This window comes from Abramis brama (genome assembly GCF_963993115.1).
Source record: "Abramis brama genome assembly, chromosome: 15".
NCBI classification, from domain to species: Eukaryota; Metazoa; Chordata; class Actinopteri; order Cypriniformes; family Leuciscidae; genus Abramis; species Abramis brama.
In genome coordinates, this window is record NC_139977.1 from 4161610 (window position 1) to 4179365 (window position 17756).

A 17756-nucleotide genomic window follows, 5' to 3' on the forward strand; every position below is an offset into this window, starting at 1 on the left:
GACCCGGAAGGAAGGAGGGATGAGCTGTCAAAAGCCCTTTTCACAAAGAGATTCTGGGAAATACACTGATAATTTGTCCCGGGATTGTTTGATTTTGGTTCATTCACACTGTCAATGATTTTCCAGAATCTGTGCGCACTTTCACACACATCCCGTAAAGACATGTGACATCGATGTGACGTGTAATGTCTCCACACCGTCTTATGATCTGCGATTTCTCCATGCTCGTGCATCTTTTTCTGATTCGATCATAAACTAGCGCATCACGTACCATTCCACTAAGCTGGCGAACGATCTCAGCTTCAGTGTCATGACCACGACACACCCCTTACGGCATTGATTACGGCTTTTGTTCACAAAGGCCGCGTTCTTTGACTAATTCTGGCAATGTTACTAGGTCCCCATTCCGGAATCGATCCCGGGACGTGTTTGCGTTCACACAGAAGGCACTCTGGCAATTTTCCGGGATCAACGCACTGTGTGAAAGGGGCTAATGAGAGCGTGGTGCTGTGGGAAATCCACCAGATGGCAGTGCGTTTTGGGAACCGGACCCAGATTTTCTCCCCCTCTTTCATCTCTCTTGCCTTTGTCCCATCTTCTGTCTCCTTTTCTCTTACCTCATCAGTCCTTTCCCCCAGGTGCTGTGGCCACCATGATGCCCCATCAGTGGAGGGTGGAGGGGAGGGGAGGGGAGGGGAGGGGGGGGGGGGGGGAGCATTTTGGCAAGCAGGATGAGGTCGAGATCCAGGTGTCGTGATTACTAATGAGCGTCACCTGTGCCGCACCGGCCTCATATCTCACGGAGGAGCTACGAAAGCATAAAAGGAGGAGCGACGACAGTGAAGGACGAGAGAGGACCAGGCCTGGACATTATGTAATGTTTTGTTTATGTGTGTGCATAACGGACGACTGCCGCCTTTATTTTCGTTTTGTGTTTATTTATGCATTAAAGTCTGAAAATTAAAAATGTTCGTCTGTTCCTGACTCCTTCTTCCCACAACATCTAACCTTGTTACACTGGTGCTGAAACCTGGGAGGAAGAAGGAACACGCTGTCAAAGAGCCCTCGCCACTGTTGGGGATCTGGGTGTCATCGAGCAGGGCTGTGCAGAGTCTGTCGCCATGGCCACTTGAGGTGGTGGATATATATTTCAGATTTCAGTATTTCCCCATTCAAATAGATTTTGACTACCCAGAGGCATTGCAAATATGGCCACAGAGTGGAACGACTTTCCTTCAAAGGGATTAAGTCAAAGTCAAATCTCTATGGCATTCTGGTCTCTAAGGGCCTGTTTTCACCTGGAATTAAGATTAAGATGTGTTTTGGTCGATCGGATCACAAGTGGACAACGTCTAAAACGTTTTGTGCTCGTCCACTTTCCACCACTTCCAGAGGAATTTGAAAACACATTCGACTGGATTGCTTTTGTAGTGTAAACGCTCATGGACGAACTCGCTGCCAGTCGCCTGGGTTCTGGAGGGGCGGCTGCGGCCCGTGAGGGAGCGGAGGAGTCACCGTTGTTCGCCGTGGGTCGGAGCCTGGTGCCGTCCGCCATGATGGGGAGGAGCAGGGAACGGGGGACTCCTGCCGGCTGCTCGAATGAGGAGGGCCGAGAGCCGTGGGAACGGAGCGAGGATATGAGCGCACACCAACGATCTCCGGAAGTATAACAGGAGGAGTGACGACAGTGAAGGACGAGAGAGGACTAGGCCTGCCGCTTTACTTTTGTAAGGAGCTGCCGCTTTTCTTCTGCACTCTTGTTTATGTTCATTTTATTATTAAAGTTGTGTTTAATGTTCACCGGTTCCAGCCTCTTTCTTCCCTAGGAAAAAGGTTTTTTATCCATTCTGTCCACTGATGGAGTTTTGTTTCCTTGCCACTGTCGCCTTTGGCTTTTGGCTTGCTTAGTTGGGGACAAATAACATTTAATATTCAACAATATTATTGATCTGCCTACATTGACACCATTATATGAGAACAGAACTGAGCTGGACGATAACATCACTGTTTTCTTCAAAACGGCTATATTTATAAATGAACTAAATTAGTACATGTACATATAAATTCTGATATTGATTTTAAATTATTAAATTAATACTAATTTAAATGTTCAAATAAATCACAACCCCACATAAACAACCAATCATTGGCAACCCTAAATAAACCAAAATAAACCAAATACTTCAAAAATTGAGTTCACTCAGAGCAAGTGTGAAATGGAGAGGCAATACATAAGGGTCATAAAAGTAAGTGTCAAAGCTACAATAACTGTTTAGTGTTCACAGGCCTTCAGTGCTGTGTGATGAAAGCAACTGTTCGCTCTTTCCAAGATATACTGTCTTCATAATCTATCTGAAATGACTGCTCTGAGACCAGTGACATTAATCTGTACAGACAGAAGCAATCCTAGATCACAAAACCTCCTCTGATATGTTCTTCAGCACAGGAGCAGATGTTTACCTTAGGGCTTATATTTAAAGGACAGAAATGGTAGGTGATGCTTGTCTAGATCAATGATCCTCCAATCTGTCCTGGAGACATCACACAACTGCATGACTCAGATGTTTCTAACACCAAATGGATAAGGATAAGGGAGACATGTAGTTCTGAACTAAATCCTCAGGGACACACCAATTCTAATATCAGAAACAATTTAAGGGCAGATAATATGAAAATTGGGATGCAGGGTCAGATACCACAGGCAAAAATGCCACATTAAAATGTGCACAATAGAAAGAGCCTAAAATTAGAGTCGTGCTCAAAAGTTTGCATACACCTTGCAGAATCTGCAAAATGTTAATTATTTTAACAAAATAAGAGGGATCATATAAAATGCATGTTATTTTTGATTTAGTACTGTCCTGAATAAGATATTTTACATAAAAGATGTTTACATATAGTCCACAAGACAAATAAATAGCTGAATTTATAAAAATGACCTTGTTCAAAAGTTTACATACCCTTGATTCTTAATACTGTAACTGTTGTTACCTGGATGATCCACGGCTGTTTTTTCCTTTTTTTTTGTGATGGTTGTTTTTGAGTCCCTTGTTTGTCCTGAGCAGTTAATAAGTTAATAAGCCCACTATATATTTTCACACTGAGGACAATTGAGGGACTCAAAAACAATTAGCCTATTAAAAAAGGATCCAACATTCACTGATGCAACAGAACGAAAACATGATGCATTAAGAGCCGGGGGGTGAAAACTTTTTGAATTTGAAGATCAAGGTAAATTGTAATTAATTTGACTTCCGGGGAACATGTAAGTATCTTTTGTTGCTTCTGAAGGGCAGTACTAAATGAAAAAAATCTGATATTTAAACAAAATAAGAAACATTTGGACATCTTCATCCTGTTTAAAAGTTTTCACTGCAGTTTTAAGGAGAAAATACTCAGCAATGGTGTCGACTTATGAATTTACACATGGTTTGTCTTAAAGCATATTAAAAACACCACATAGACATATAAACAACATTAAAAGCTTGATTTTCACCACAGGGAGACATTTTGCAGGGGGACATTTTGCTGATTCTGCAAGGTGTAGCCTATGTACATTTTTGAGTACGACTGTATATTTAGGTGCATAAAAAATTTAATTTTTTGCCAGTTTTGAAATACTCAATGCAAAGCTTGTAATGCGATTGAGCGATGAAGAACTCTTTACTGAACATTAATATTTCCAGAACCTAGGATACTGAAAAAGTATGTGGTCGTTGTTGTTTCCCACACAAAAGAGTATAAGAGAGAATAACAGATGCTGAGAGAGAAAAACTCACAAGGCCTCTCTGTAGTTTTCAAACCCCTGCTGTGTGTTTGTTTAGGGATGGAGTCACAGCCATCTTCATATTTATATTTTAATGAAAAATTACGCAGTTTGCTTTTCCTCCCTGACAACACTGGTCAGCCAACTCTATGTGAAGCAAGAACGTCTCTCTGCCATAAATAACATTCAATACCTATTTAAAGTGAATACCTGCAGATCTTTACATTTTTATTTTTTACAATCAAATTTTAATGCAAAACTCGCCAGTGAGTTCTTTGAAGAACACAAAAGAAACACAAAAAGAACAAGGAAAACCCATTACATAGAACAAGTGGCAGGTCTGTTAGTTTGCATTTACACTCCACATCCACAACTGAATCTATTTTGATATACTGTATCAGATTTTTGTCATTGCCATGGTTATCACTGTGAATAACTGCATTTTATAAACTTTTATTCAAATTGTGAATAGGTTATAAACAGAAAGCAAGCAAAGAGTGCTTTCTTCATAATCACCGAAGCTGTCAATCACACCAATGTGAACTCACGTTATAATCAATGTATTTGTCTATACTGCACAATGAATCTCTTAAATCTCTGATTTACTATATGCTTAAAGCTGTGAAACATGGAAATAGAAACCTTCACGGAGTATACAGGAGCGCTTGAAAGCAGCAACCAATCAGCAGTCATTCTCTTGACACATGAGTGAAATTGGTCTTTTAAAGCTGACCAACAGACCATTTCAGACCAACCTGAAATATGCTTTTTGTTCATGACAGTTCATGACAGATTGTATTGCTGAATTGACAGGTGTAGATCCAAAACAGCTACCCAGAGGCATTGCAAATATTTAGTACGGCTTTAAACGAATTGTAGAAATTCTGATTCTTATCGATTCCCAATTTCGATTCCAATAAGGTAAAACATTTAGATATCAAACATATTTATTCTGTGTCTTTTTGCAAAACTTTCTGTCGCAGCTGAATACCATAAACAAAAATCAGCAGACTTTCCTTCAAAGGGATTTTGTCAAAGTCAAAAGAACACCCCCCCTCCAATCTCTATAGCATTCTGGTCTCTAAGGCCCTGTTCACACCTGGTGTTAAGATGTGTTTTAGTTGATCGGATCACAAGTGGACAACTCTAAATACAGGTGTAAACGGGTCTAAAACGTTTTGAGCTCGTCCACTTTCACCACTTCCAGAGGGAGTTGAAAACACATTAGACCGGATTGCTTTCGTAGTGTAAACGCTCATGTGATCGAATGTGTTCAAACAGCCACTAAAAGACCCTCTACTCTCCGTCTACTGACCGAATGTGTGAAGATTATGAGAAGAGATCTAGCCAGACTGGATTTAAACTTTATCAGCTGGAGACACAAGTTTGGTTTGAAGAGAAAATGTACCAAGCACAATGTTCTCTCAGCGTTCCTGATTTCTAACACACACTCACAGCGTTCGGCTGGTCTTGTGGCTTCAGAGCAGAAACTAAAGCTGATGCTCTCCGTGTTTTTCTTTCGTGTTCATATGTAAATTGTGTGAGCTTATTTTGTCCAATCAGATTGAAAGATCTGAAAAAGCCCATATTTACACACCCATAGACCCTCCCCTCAAAGAAATCAGGTTGAAAGTGGACAAAAGAGGCCGATTAAAACACCAGGTGTAAACGGCAATGTGTCTCCCTTAAACAGGGCCTATATGGCTGAGGTCTTTCCTTTAAAGGAGCTGTATGTAGTTTTCAGCGGCCTCTAGCGGTGATGTTTCAGATTGCAACCAATAAGTTTACAAGCGCGTGCTCTTACGCGTGCTTGAATTTATGAGCGAGCACTGTGGGTACTGGCCAGACTGAGACGCAACACACAAAGCATCCCACAACATGCTGGAAACTCAGGTAAACTCCCACTGCAACGTTACAATAATAGGCTACTTTTATCAGCTTGACGTTGAACTAATGCTCCTTGCTCGTACCATGATAAGTATGGAACCCTATCAACCGTGCCGAATTTTGCCACTGCAAGCACCACTTCACATTTTCTTCAGGAAATGTACATTCTAGGTTTGTAGATAAGGTTTCTCCATGATTCAAATGCCCTGCCGATGTTGATCTGTGTTTTTTACCTGAAGTTCATCCGATTCACGTCTGGCCTTACGAGCTTCAGCAGAAAAAACTTTTGTTTTTGTTTTTTATCAATATGTGGAGTTTGTGTTGGAGTCTGTGTTTTGCTGGGCGCAGGTCGTTTCTTAGTGTTATCAGACATGTCATAAGTTGCATAAGTCATAAGTCCAGTCCGTGTCGTCGCTGTTGAGTGCAAAGTCAGTAGGCTAGACGAGGCGAGAGGCTCGGGAGCGCGCATGCAGGTGACGTCACTGGCGGTAAATCCGACCCGGGACCTTCACATAAAAATAAGAATACTTGCTTTCAGAGGTAATAGCAAAACCCGCAAAGTGGATAATTTTAATGTGAGATTACAACCCCTTCACACACAGGCAATAAAAAAAGGATTCGTTTTGGTAAAAAAGCTACATACAGCACCTTTAATGTACTCTAAATCTATGGGGGTTGTTTTATCACCCGTTTTAACACCTCTTCTCAAGCCACTGTATGATCTGAATAACTGAATAACTATGATTTTTCATGTCTGACATGAAAGGTACCTCTGAAGGGCATTTTTTTTTTCAAGTCAAATTGAGCAATGGTAATAGTAATGCTCGTCCTAACAAGAAGCACTAGTGTGATGGTAATGTATAGTATCTGTGGGACTTACCGTGCTCGTCCAGTAAAATGTTGTCTGGCTTAATGTCTCTGTGAACAAATAAATAAAATTCAGTTAGAACAAACGTTCTGTTGACTTTTCAAGCTAACAATTCATCTGGATACAGCAGAAAAAAAGTAAAGCATTACATTAACGTCAGTTGTAAAATGAAGAGGCACTCATGCCTCATTTGTGTGGTCTGTTGGTGAGTTGTAGAGCATTCCAGAAATATGAGGATATATTTCATTTAGGATGCTCCCTATGTAGGCAGTAGGCAGTGAGAAAGCTCTTTAGGTTTGGGAACAGAGCTGGACAAGCAAGAACATTTCAAAGCAACAAACCCAAAACACACTTCTACCCATTTATTGTTCCGCTAAATGGGAATCCACCGACTAATTAACGTCAACTTTGTATATCAAAGTGAGGAGATGCTATGGACAGTTCTCAAGTTTTCTCCAAAAATCAGAAGACAGATACGGGTGAGCCTACAGGTGAGAAAGGTCAAATGTGTTGAGTTTAATTAGCTGACATTTGCACAGTGCTACAGTGTATCAGCAACACACATTACGCCAGGTTTACATCGTTTCTGCACCAAGTCTATTTTTGCTGTGCTGCACATGCTGAATAAAAGAGATTGTTCACATAAAAAAAAAGAGCATGGATCATTGACATGTAATGAAGTAATTTCTCCACAGATGCATATAATTGAACTTTACTGTTTCACAGTCAACATTCGGGGTTTGCCCAGGGAAAACTAAAACCTTACCTCACATTTAGATAAACAAGTATAATGGATGGCACTCGTCTCTTCGTGAGAAACATAAAGTTCTTTATGACCCGCAGGATATCTTGTATAAAGATTTAAATGCAAAAGAAAAGGCATGATAGGCTGTTTTTGTCAATTGTAAGTTTTATCTTTAAATATTTGTGATTTTAACATGAGAAAAGTATGTTTAAATGTTTTGTCACTTGCTTGAGCAACTTAATATATAAATCTATATATTAAAATCTATTAATCTCAACATTATGAATTGAAAAATAATGTTGTTAAACTTTAGTGCGTTCAAATGTGAATACACCTATAAAAGATTGTATAACCGACCCCCTGCTCACAATACTGAAAAAGCTTAAAGTCCCACTGTGGTGAAAATCCAGCTTTTAATGTTGTTTATATGTCTATGTGGTGTTTTTAATGTGCTTTAAGACAAACCATGTGTAAATTCATAAGTCGACACCATTGCTGAGTATTTTCTCCTTAAAACTGCAGTGAACCAAAGACAGTCTCAAAAACACGCTTTGAAATCGCTGGTGTTTCTGACGTCACAAACGACCTTGTAACCAATCAGATCAACGTGTGATCGTCAACCAGTGGATCTCTGAGCTGAGTGAGTGAGTGGAGGCAGGGCTCATTTGCATATTTATAGAACCGCGTATACTAAATGAGGCAAGGGTGTCGAGTTACATTCAAGATATTTTAAGGCATGAACAATTTTTATTCCAAGGAAAAAAACGCTTAAATATGTAATTTTGGTGATCAAAGATGAGTTTTAATGGATAAAATTATTGACTACAGGGGGACTTTAACACTAACCTGACATAACCTTACTAACCTAATAAAGTAAGTCACTGGGAGACCATGGATGCTTGTCATTCACTGCATTAATAGAAAGCCAGCCAATATTTTTCCAAAACTAAGTTTTAGTAGTATTTTCATGCCGTAACCGAGGGAGTTGAAACGTGTGTGACGTAGCCATGCACACTTCAAGTTTCAAGTTTGTATTTATTTATATAGCACGTTTAAAAACAGCAAACATGGTGGACCAAAGTGCTGAACAATACACAAGATAAAGAGACAAGGACAAACCACATATTCATGACAATAACTCACAATGAATTAAAAGCTAAAGAAAAAAAAGTAGGTTTTAAGAAAAGATTTAAAAGCAGTTAAAGACTGTGCCGATCTGATGTAAACTGGATCTATGCTTTAACCATGATCTAGGTACAGACAAAAGTCTCTTATCACCAGACCTCAGGTTTCGTGTGGGATTGTGTGGACAGAGTAGCTCAGACAAAAAGCTCGGTGCCAGATTATTTAAGGATTTAAAAACAAAGAGAAGAATTTTAAACTCAATTCTAAAATGCACATGTAGCCAATGCAGCGATAGGAGAAACATGATCAAATTTACGTTTTCTTTTGAGGAACAGCATTTTGTTCTAATTGGAGACGAGCAATAGAGTATTTGGACATGCCATAGCAAAGAGAGTAGCAATAATCCAAACGCGATGTAATAAGCGCATGGATAGCAATCTCTAAAGTTTTCTCAGAGAGAGAGGATTTGATCTTAGAGAGAAGACGTAGCTGGAAAAAACAAGAACTAATCATCGCATTTATTCGTTTTTCAAATTTGAGGTTCTGATTCCAGAAAACACCTGAATTCTTAATGCAGGATGAAGTAGAAGGAGAAAGGTAATCCAGGTCAATGTTACTGCTCTTAAATTTTTCATGGGGGCTAAAGAATATAACCTTGGTTTTAGATTCATTCAGAAATAAGAAATTTTGCAATTCTAGCACTTACTAGACCGTCTCATTCTAAAGTTTAATGCTGAGGAGGACTCGAGTCTACAAGCCTTCGAGAGACTGTCCGTTTGCCGTCCGTTTGAGTAAGTTTTTACTTACGAAACCCAACTCTTGCACTCTACAGCCCACTGGAGGGTTATAGTAGTAAATTAAAACATAAATTTCCATCTGTTCCTCACACATATCTACTATACTGTATGACTCTAGAAAACATGGAATATACCGGTACTGTACATGGTCGTATGAAACACTTTTATGAAGCTTGAAATAATACTATTTGAGTGTGGCCCAACATGAGGGTGACAGAATATTCATTCTTACGATAAATATTTTGCAACATTTTATTTTAACGTGACATAGTAACATGTTACTACATGTAGTTACTATAGTAATCAGTCTAGTAACAGTAAGCAACTAACCCTAAACCAAACCCTAACCATAACTCTATAAGCATGTAATGTGCTGAGGAAGACAGGCGAAGACGAGGATCTAAACGCAAGGTTTTAATGAAATAACACATAGAACAAATAATAAAGAACTTCAGGGATAAAGAAACAAAACCACGAGAATGACAAGACTAGAAGCAACCCTTACATGTACAACAACTGACAAAGTAACAAGTGAAACACAAGGGCTTTAAATACACAGGGACAAACAAGCTAAACAAGATAACAAGGGGGTGTGGCTAATTAGAAACACCTGGGGAGACTAATCAACATGAAAAACTACATAGGACTACAAGACTTAGCACAAGACAGGAAATGACAAAAGAACACACAAAACAAGTGGAACACAAGACAAGAATCATGACAGAGGCCCCCTTTAAGGAGTGGATTCCAGACACTCCACAAAAAATAAATAAATAAAGGTCAAGGAGGGTGGTGGAGTAGAGGTGGAACGGGGGAGAGATGGAGGGCCAGGTCCGTGGAATGGAAGAGAACCTGGAGACTGCGGCACGATGGGAGGCCAGGGCGGAGCAGGCAGTGCAGGCGACCAGGGCGAAGCAGGTAGGGCAGGAGGCCAGGGTGGAGACGACCCTTCAGGCGGCCAGGGAGGAGACGACCCTTCAGGCGGCCAGGGCGGAGACGACCCTTCAGGCGGCCAGGGCGGAGACGACCCCTCAGGCGGCCAGGGCGGAGCAGGTAGGGCAGGCGGCCAGGGCGGAGACGACCCTTCAGGCGGCCAGGGCGGAGACGACCCTTCAGGCGGCCAGGGCGGAGACGACCCCTCAGGCGGCCAGGGCGGAGCAGGTAGGGCAGGCGGCCAGGGCGGAGACGACCCCTCAGGCGGCCAGGGCGGTGCCGGCAGTTCAGAAGACCATAGCGGCGTGGCCTCCATGGTCCCATTGCGGGACCTACTGCCCCCCCCAAAAATTTTCTTGGGGGCAGCTACGGGGTCATAGACTGGAGCAGGCACTGGCCCAGGAGCAGGCACTGGCCCAGGAACAGACACCGGCTCAGGCACAGGAACAGACACAGGAACAGACACCGGCTCAGGTACAGAAACAGACACAGGAACAGACACCGGCTCAGGCAGAGAAACAGACACCGGCTCCGGCCCAGGAACAGACACCGGCCCAGGAACAGACACCACTGGCTCAGGAACAGACATCACCGGCTCAGGAACAGACACCACCGGCTCGGCGGTGGCCATCTTGTCCGAAGACACAGGTTCGGCGGCGGCCATCTTGTCCGAAGACACAGGCTCGGCAGACGTGACGTGAACAGGCTCGGCGGCGGCCATCATGTCCGAAGACACAGGCTCGGCAGATGTGACATGAACAGTCTCTGTGGCGGCCATCTTGTCCGAAGACACAGGCTCGGCAGACGTGACGTGAACAGGCTCGGCAGCGGCCATCTTGTCCGAAAACACAGGCTCGGCAGACGTTACGTGAACAGTCTCTGTGGCGGCCATCTTGTCCGAAGACACAGGCTCGGCAGACGCGAACAGTCTCTGGATCAGCAGAAGCGACGTGAACAGTCTCTGGCTCGGCTGGACTGGCGTGATGTGCAGGCTTGGCTGGACTGGCGTGAAGTGCAGGCTCGGCTGGACTGGCGTGAAGTTTCTCCACCTCCCCTACAGTGAAGGGGGAACCACAAAACTGCAGGACAAAGTCAATGTACTGTACCAGGGTCCAGCTGGGGTCTTCCTCTGGTAAATTTAGGCTAATGTCCTGTTCTAGTCCACTCCAGAAACAGTCCTTCAGCCTAGCCTCGTTACCAGGAACGAGATGACTATAAAAAAGGAACTCCTCCACATAACTTTCGATGCTGCGATCATCTTGATAAATAGAACAAATTTTGCTCAGTGGGTCCTGGTTAGTACTTGCTAGATTCATAGTTGGTCAGTTGTTCTGTAATGTGCTGAGGAAGACAGGCGAAGACGAGGATCTAAACGCAAGGTTTTAATGAAATAACACATAGAACAAATAATAAAGAACTTCAGGGATAAAGAAACAAAACCACGAGAATGACAAGACTAGAAGCAACCCTTACATGTACAACAACTGACAAAGTAACAAGTGAAACACAAGGGCTTTAAATACACAGGGACAAACAAGCTAAACAAGATAACAAAGGGGTGTGGCTAATTAGAAACACCTGGGGAGACTAATCAACATGAAAAACTACATAGGACTTCAAGACTTAGCACAAGACAGGAAATGACAAAAGAACACACAAAACAAGTGGAACACAAGACAAGAATCATGACAACGCACATGTAGTACATTAATATTACTCAGTACTAATTTGAGTGAGTACAATGTAACTGCCACCTTAGATTAAAGTGTAACCAAATATTTAGTTACATAGTAGTTTAAATAAAGAGCAGATGTTCTCAACTGTGTCTGTCAAAAAGTAATTTTAGCAGAATAGTTTGTCCAATGATTTTTCTTGTTCTTAACAAACCGCCATAGCACATAGTGCCAATGTTACACAAAAATGCTAATTGTTTTAGTGCATGTATCTTAAAATGCAAATGAGCTACTGCACCCCGCCCCTTTTCAGAAGAGGGCGGAGCCTGTACAGCTCGTGCCTCCGATACTCTGCCAAAAACTAAAATCTCTATCGCGGTCACACTCATGTGACATTGCAGTTTTTCATCATTGAAAGTTTATTATCTGCATGCGTTTTAAAGCCATATTAGTTTAAAAATCTGAAGCATGCACACAGAAAGCTGGCTGTCTATTAAACTAAGTTGTCTTTCAAGTCTTATTGCACTTAAACTATCAAATACACAAAAGATTATATCAAAAACACAAAGTTCACGTAAACACAGTCGGTTATGTCTGTGAATGTAAACTGCAGGGAAAGAAATCACGTGTGTATATTAGATCAGATGTATTAAAGTGAAAGCAGCATAATAATAATACTAATTCATTACATTTATATAGCGCTTTTCTCTGCACTCAAAAACAGATAATCACTCACTGCTCTTGACTGAATAACTTTAGTAGCTTTTAGGGCTGACTTCTAATAGTCGAGGATTCGACGATTCGATTCGGAGAGGTCTGATTCGACTATGAACCTCATAGTCGAATACATGGGAGTCAGTTTGGTTTGAAATGTGCTGGGGACAGAGACGCATTCGCATTTTCAGAAGGGCTGGGTACAAAAAAATATTTTCCGCTTTCGCGCAGGTCATGTTTTGAAAGACGATGTCCTGTAGCTTACTAATGTAAATAAATAAAAATGTATTCAAAAATCTGCTTCACATTTTCAGCAGGGCTGCGGAGCGGCTGTGGGTTGACTCCACACGGTTCTCATGGGCTTTATATATAGGCTAAGTCCTAATGTGAAAAAAGCTTTACGTGGTTTAATGTACCTAAACAATGATTACCAAATTTCCCTCTCATATTGCTCCTCATAACCACTGAAAATGGTCAAAAAATCGAACCCAGAGTCCAATTATTATGGACGTTATCTGATATTAAGCGTTTCTGCTTCACATTTTCAGCAGGGCAGCGGAGCGGCTGTGAGTTGACTCCACACGGTTCTCATGGGCGTGAAAAAGCTTTACGTGGTTTAATGTACCTAAACAACGATCACCAAATTTCTCTCTCATATTGCTCCTCATGTTTATGAAATGTTATGATATATGTGTGATATGTTTTGTTCATCTGGCTTTAAATGAATAAAAGGTATTTGTTACACACCATGTTTTTCTTTTAGTTTTTTTTTAGCTCTTTTGTTTGAAATGGAAAAAATCTAGCTGCTTTCTAAAAAAAAAAAAAAAAAAAAAAAAAAAAAAAACTATCAGTCGACTACGGCAAAATCTAACGAATCAGATTCGACTATGAAAATCCTTAGTCGAAAACAGCCCTAGTAGCTTTAATAGGAATATATTTCTTACTTGAATGCTGCTGTTAAATGCTCTGGCGAGGAGATAAACATGGCGGACTGTGTACTGCTCACTGAGGGGCGGAGCTAAGCTAATAGGGCGGAGTCTGCCCTGGAATCATGGGCGGGGCTTGTTCCAATGTGGCGTCATATTGAATCACATTCCTGAATGGCTCATTTTGAGACACTGTTTCAGATTTATGGGGAAAATCACAAACAGAGTGAATTGATTTTTACTACAATAGGGTGGTTGTGTACACAATTTAAGTTTACACTGACTTGCTGCCAAAATGAGGCATACAATATGTGATATTAAAATATCAGGCACAGCTGCTTCATTGATAATCCATCTTCTATTTCTGCCCACTATTGGGAAGTGGTGACATTTCAGCAACAGCTGTGAAAAGTTGTTCCATCCCTCACCATTATCAAGGTAATACTCATCACTTCTCAATTGTCTTAGATGTCTTGGACTCGATTCAAAGGCATCACCTAATAAAAAAGTGACATGGGAAGTCATCACGAGTTACTCCTCCACACCTCGCACACCTGACCTTTCTCAGAGCTCAATGGCAGTGTTATCTGACCACCCTGAGAGCAGTGGGCCGGGCAAACCGATCCACCAGCCTTTTCTTTCGGTTGACTGCTCCAACAACCTATTAGCAGGATCTAATGGCCTCATTACATCACATATCATGATGAGGGCTGTAAGTGAGCTGCCCTCCTGGTTACCAGATCCCTGTTTAGATATGAAGGAACAGAGGGACAGCTGGAGCCCGACACACAAGCTCTTCAATAACGTGCCTTTGTGGGCATCTGAATGTTTGCTAGTGGTGTTTGATGAAGAGAGATGGCTGCTTTTGAGCTTTACTGGACAAAGCTGGACATGTGTTTCTCTTTACTGGCCCTTTGTCCAATAATACGATCTTTATGATTAGAATGTCCCACCTGTTGCTACTGCCTACCAATACTAGCAATTGCAAGTAAAAAAATCTGCATAAACTAAATCCTATTTTATGAAAAGTGAATACTTCAAAATCTCCCGCCCCCTACTTCCTGTTTCAATATGAAATACATCAGTGCTGAAAAAAAAAAAAAGCATAACTGTCAAGGAATTTCATGGGGTCTTTTAGGGTTAAGCATGAACAATTTGGGTTGATAATCATTCATAATCAGTAATATTAGGTTGGGAATGCAGACGTAAAAGACAGCATGCAAGTTGCAATTCAACTCCTTTTCCTGCCATTCACGGGACTCTTAAGCAGAGAGAACTTTGAAACCTCCTGAAGTGAGGAACATGTGAATTACGAGAACGTGAGAGTGTTTTCTCTCACACCAAAATCACTCAAGCAGTGACTGGTGATCGTGAACTGAAGAAGCCGGATTGGCACTAGAGAGAAGGCTTTCAGTGTTTCTTGGTGGCACTCAAAGCCGATGCTTTGGCCGTAGTGGGATTATTTTCCTTGTCAGATGAAAAAAATAAACAAAATAACCATTCAAATTTAGTTTTAAACATAAGTTATTCAATATTTTTTCAACAATGTTCATTAGGCTTTCTATTAGTAAATGCTGAGATTAACATGAACTAAGATTAATAAATACTGTAGAATAAGTATTGTTCATTGTTAGTTCATGTTTAGTCTCAGCCTCAGACGTCACGGCCACAGACTGCTGGCTGAACGTCTGATGCATAAGGCACACAAAATGGGAAACACTTCGGGAGTTTGAAGTCGTCATCTGATTGGTTGAATTCTACAGGATGTCTGGGAGACGTGTGTGTTGCGTATCAAGATCAATTAAACGCTGGATTTCAAATGTATGTGAAGTTCGTGGCTCCATTGTTTCAGTAAACTTGCACAACGTTCTCGAATTAATAATTTATTAAATGCATGGCGGTCTGTTATCGTAGAGACATCGACTTAACATTTTCACTAGAGCTGGGTATCGATTCAAATGTCCCGATTCGATTCGATTCAATTCCGATTCACAAGATCTCGATTCGATTCGATTTGATTCTTGATTCGATTCGGAACTACTAACTAATATAAATTTCAAAGATTATTAAAGACAAGTAAACAGTCATTAATAAAAAAGAACAAATAATTAAACTACAAGCAATAGCACAAATAAATAAATACAATAGGACAAAGATACAAATGAAATAATTTTCTGGTAGGTGTAAATAACACTGCAAATAGTCTTCACTTTACAAATTAAATAAAGGTTCATCCTTATTAAAGTTACAAAAAAGTTATTCAGTGAAGAGCAAGGAGTGATTTTCTCTTTGTCTTTTGTAGTTTGATTAACATTAAAAACACAGACATCAGCAGGAATATTAGGCTGCTGTCACTTTAAGACTAATGCATGGATCCAATAATGATACACATGCATTCTTTTTCTACCGATTACTTAAGCCATAACTGACTATGTTTACTTGTACTCCGGGAATTTGTCCGTTTAGGTACCCTGGTAATCCAGAGTTCTCGCGAGAGCACAAGTTGAATTTGCTCAGCGAGTTACTCTGGTGTCGAATAATGATGCTCATTAAAAATGCCTCTCGATCTGAGCTGCACCAATCACATCGGGTTATCTGATATAGGCGGGCCAGAGGCGAGATGACGACAGCGCTGTGACGTCGAAGTCATTAGTAAACATTGCAAGATGGCTATGGATGAACACCAGTTGTTTGAAACGGCTTTGGCCGCTACAATGAACGAGTTAGACTTGGCTTTTTATCTAAAAGAGCAACAGAAGGCGGCGCTCGAATCGCTCCTTTGCAAGAAGGACGTTTTTGCTGTTTTGCCGACCGGATACAGTAAGAGTATAATCTACCAGTTAACTCCGCTGGTAGCTAAGCGTATGGGGTTTATTGTTGTGATTGGTCGTAGTGTTATCCAATTGCGTGCAGTGAGATTTTCAAATGCATGCTTGGTGCCGCCCCTCGAGCTGGCCGATTTTCATTAGTCGACTCCAGACCATTAATCTTTCAGATTTAGGTCTGGATTTCCAGGCTACCGTTTAGGTGCATCCCCCATGTTCAGCACTGAATGAATGACAGGGTCCCGCTGCAACATTACGCAAGGCAAAAAGAGTATGACATCTAGTGGAGAAGACTAGAAATAAGATTAACATCAATCAGATATTATGTTCAATGTTTGCAGAAATAAATACGAAAAAAAAAAACCAAACAAACAATTTGTGGCTTTTGAGAATCGATATCGAATTGACCACATTTAAAAAAAGATTAATCGAAAAATAATATATATATATTTTCCCAGCCCTAATTTTCACACTCCTAAACATGATGCGGAACAAGACAAACTGTGATTGGTTGCTTAACAGTCAGACATTCTCTTGGGCGGTCCTTGGCCAATAATATCTGCGATGGAGTCCAGACCTTCTGCCGTCAGTCTGAAGGTCTGGCTACCAGAGACTGGTTCATGTTAAAAAACTAGCTAATTTTAACAAATGAAACCTTTTTGTAAAGTGTTACCAAGACTACTTTCAAAAACGTAAAATAAAAGATTTCAAACTTTTGAACTGTAGTATATATAATTTAAATATACCTGTATATGTAATAAGTATATAATTTATCTAATTTGTAAGTATTAATTATTTTATTGGGTTTAGGGTGATGAACAGTCTTCCTACAGTCCTAAATGTAATGCAAACATTGGTTTAGAAAACTAATCCTATCTGAATAGTACAAATTAGAATGGATTTGTTAGTAATAATTTTGGTCTTTCTTATCCACCCCCCACATCCTGTTTTGAAGAGCCGTGTCTCTTAAGATGCTGTTGATTGAGCAGCACTCTAGTGTTAATAATTCAAGTAGCTGTAAGCAAAAAAACAAAACAGGGTGTATTGTTTTCATCCCTGTAGCCCAGGCGGAACAGGGGATGCCGTCTCACGGGAGATCTTCCATTATAGGGACGGAAATGCACTGGAGGGTGATAAACACTTGTGTTGTTTCTAGAATTACACGGCTCAAAGCTAAGGATTTTGTTTTACTGGCCTGGTTAGTCTAGTCTAGTGGTATACATTTTTAGTATACACAAAAAAAGTAATAAATAAAATAAAACATTGATTGTTTTCATAGCTTTTGACCCAGTACCTTTGTATTCTAATAAATAAGGATATGACACCAACATTTTAGATCCCATTGATATTCCACAATTCCAATTTTGATACCACAACAAAAACTACTAACCAAACTAGAATACATTTAAGATTATTAAAGGCAACAGTCAGTAATAAAATAAGAACAAATAAACAAATCACAATCAATACCACCAATAAATACAATAATAATGAATA

At 40.6% G+C, this 17756-nt stretch overlaps 1 protein-coding gene across 3 annotated transcripts in view; it reads right to left on the minus strand.

The window, feature by feature from the left end:
* The window catches only part of stk32a (serine/threonine kinase 32A), an 82742-nt gene that overhangs the window by 24299 nt on the left and 40687 nt on the right, over positions 1 to 17756 (minus strand). For all 3 annotated transcript variants that reach the window (XM_084137646.1, XM_084137648.1, XM_084137647.1), the window contains exon 6: positions 6534 to 6571. In XM_084137646.1, the coding sequence (XP_083993772.1) occupies positions 6534 to 6571 (38 nt within the window). The remainder of the gene's footprint in view (positions 1 to 6533; positions 6572 to 17756) is intronic.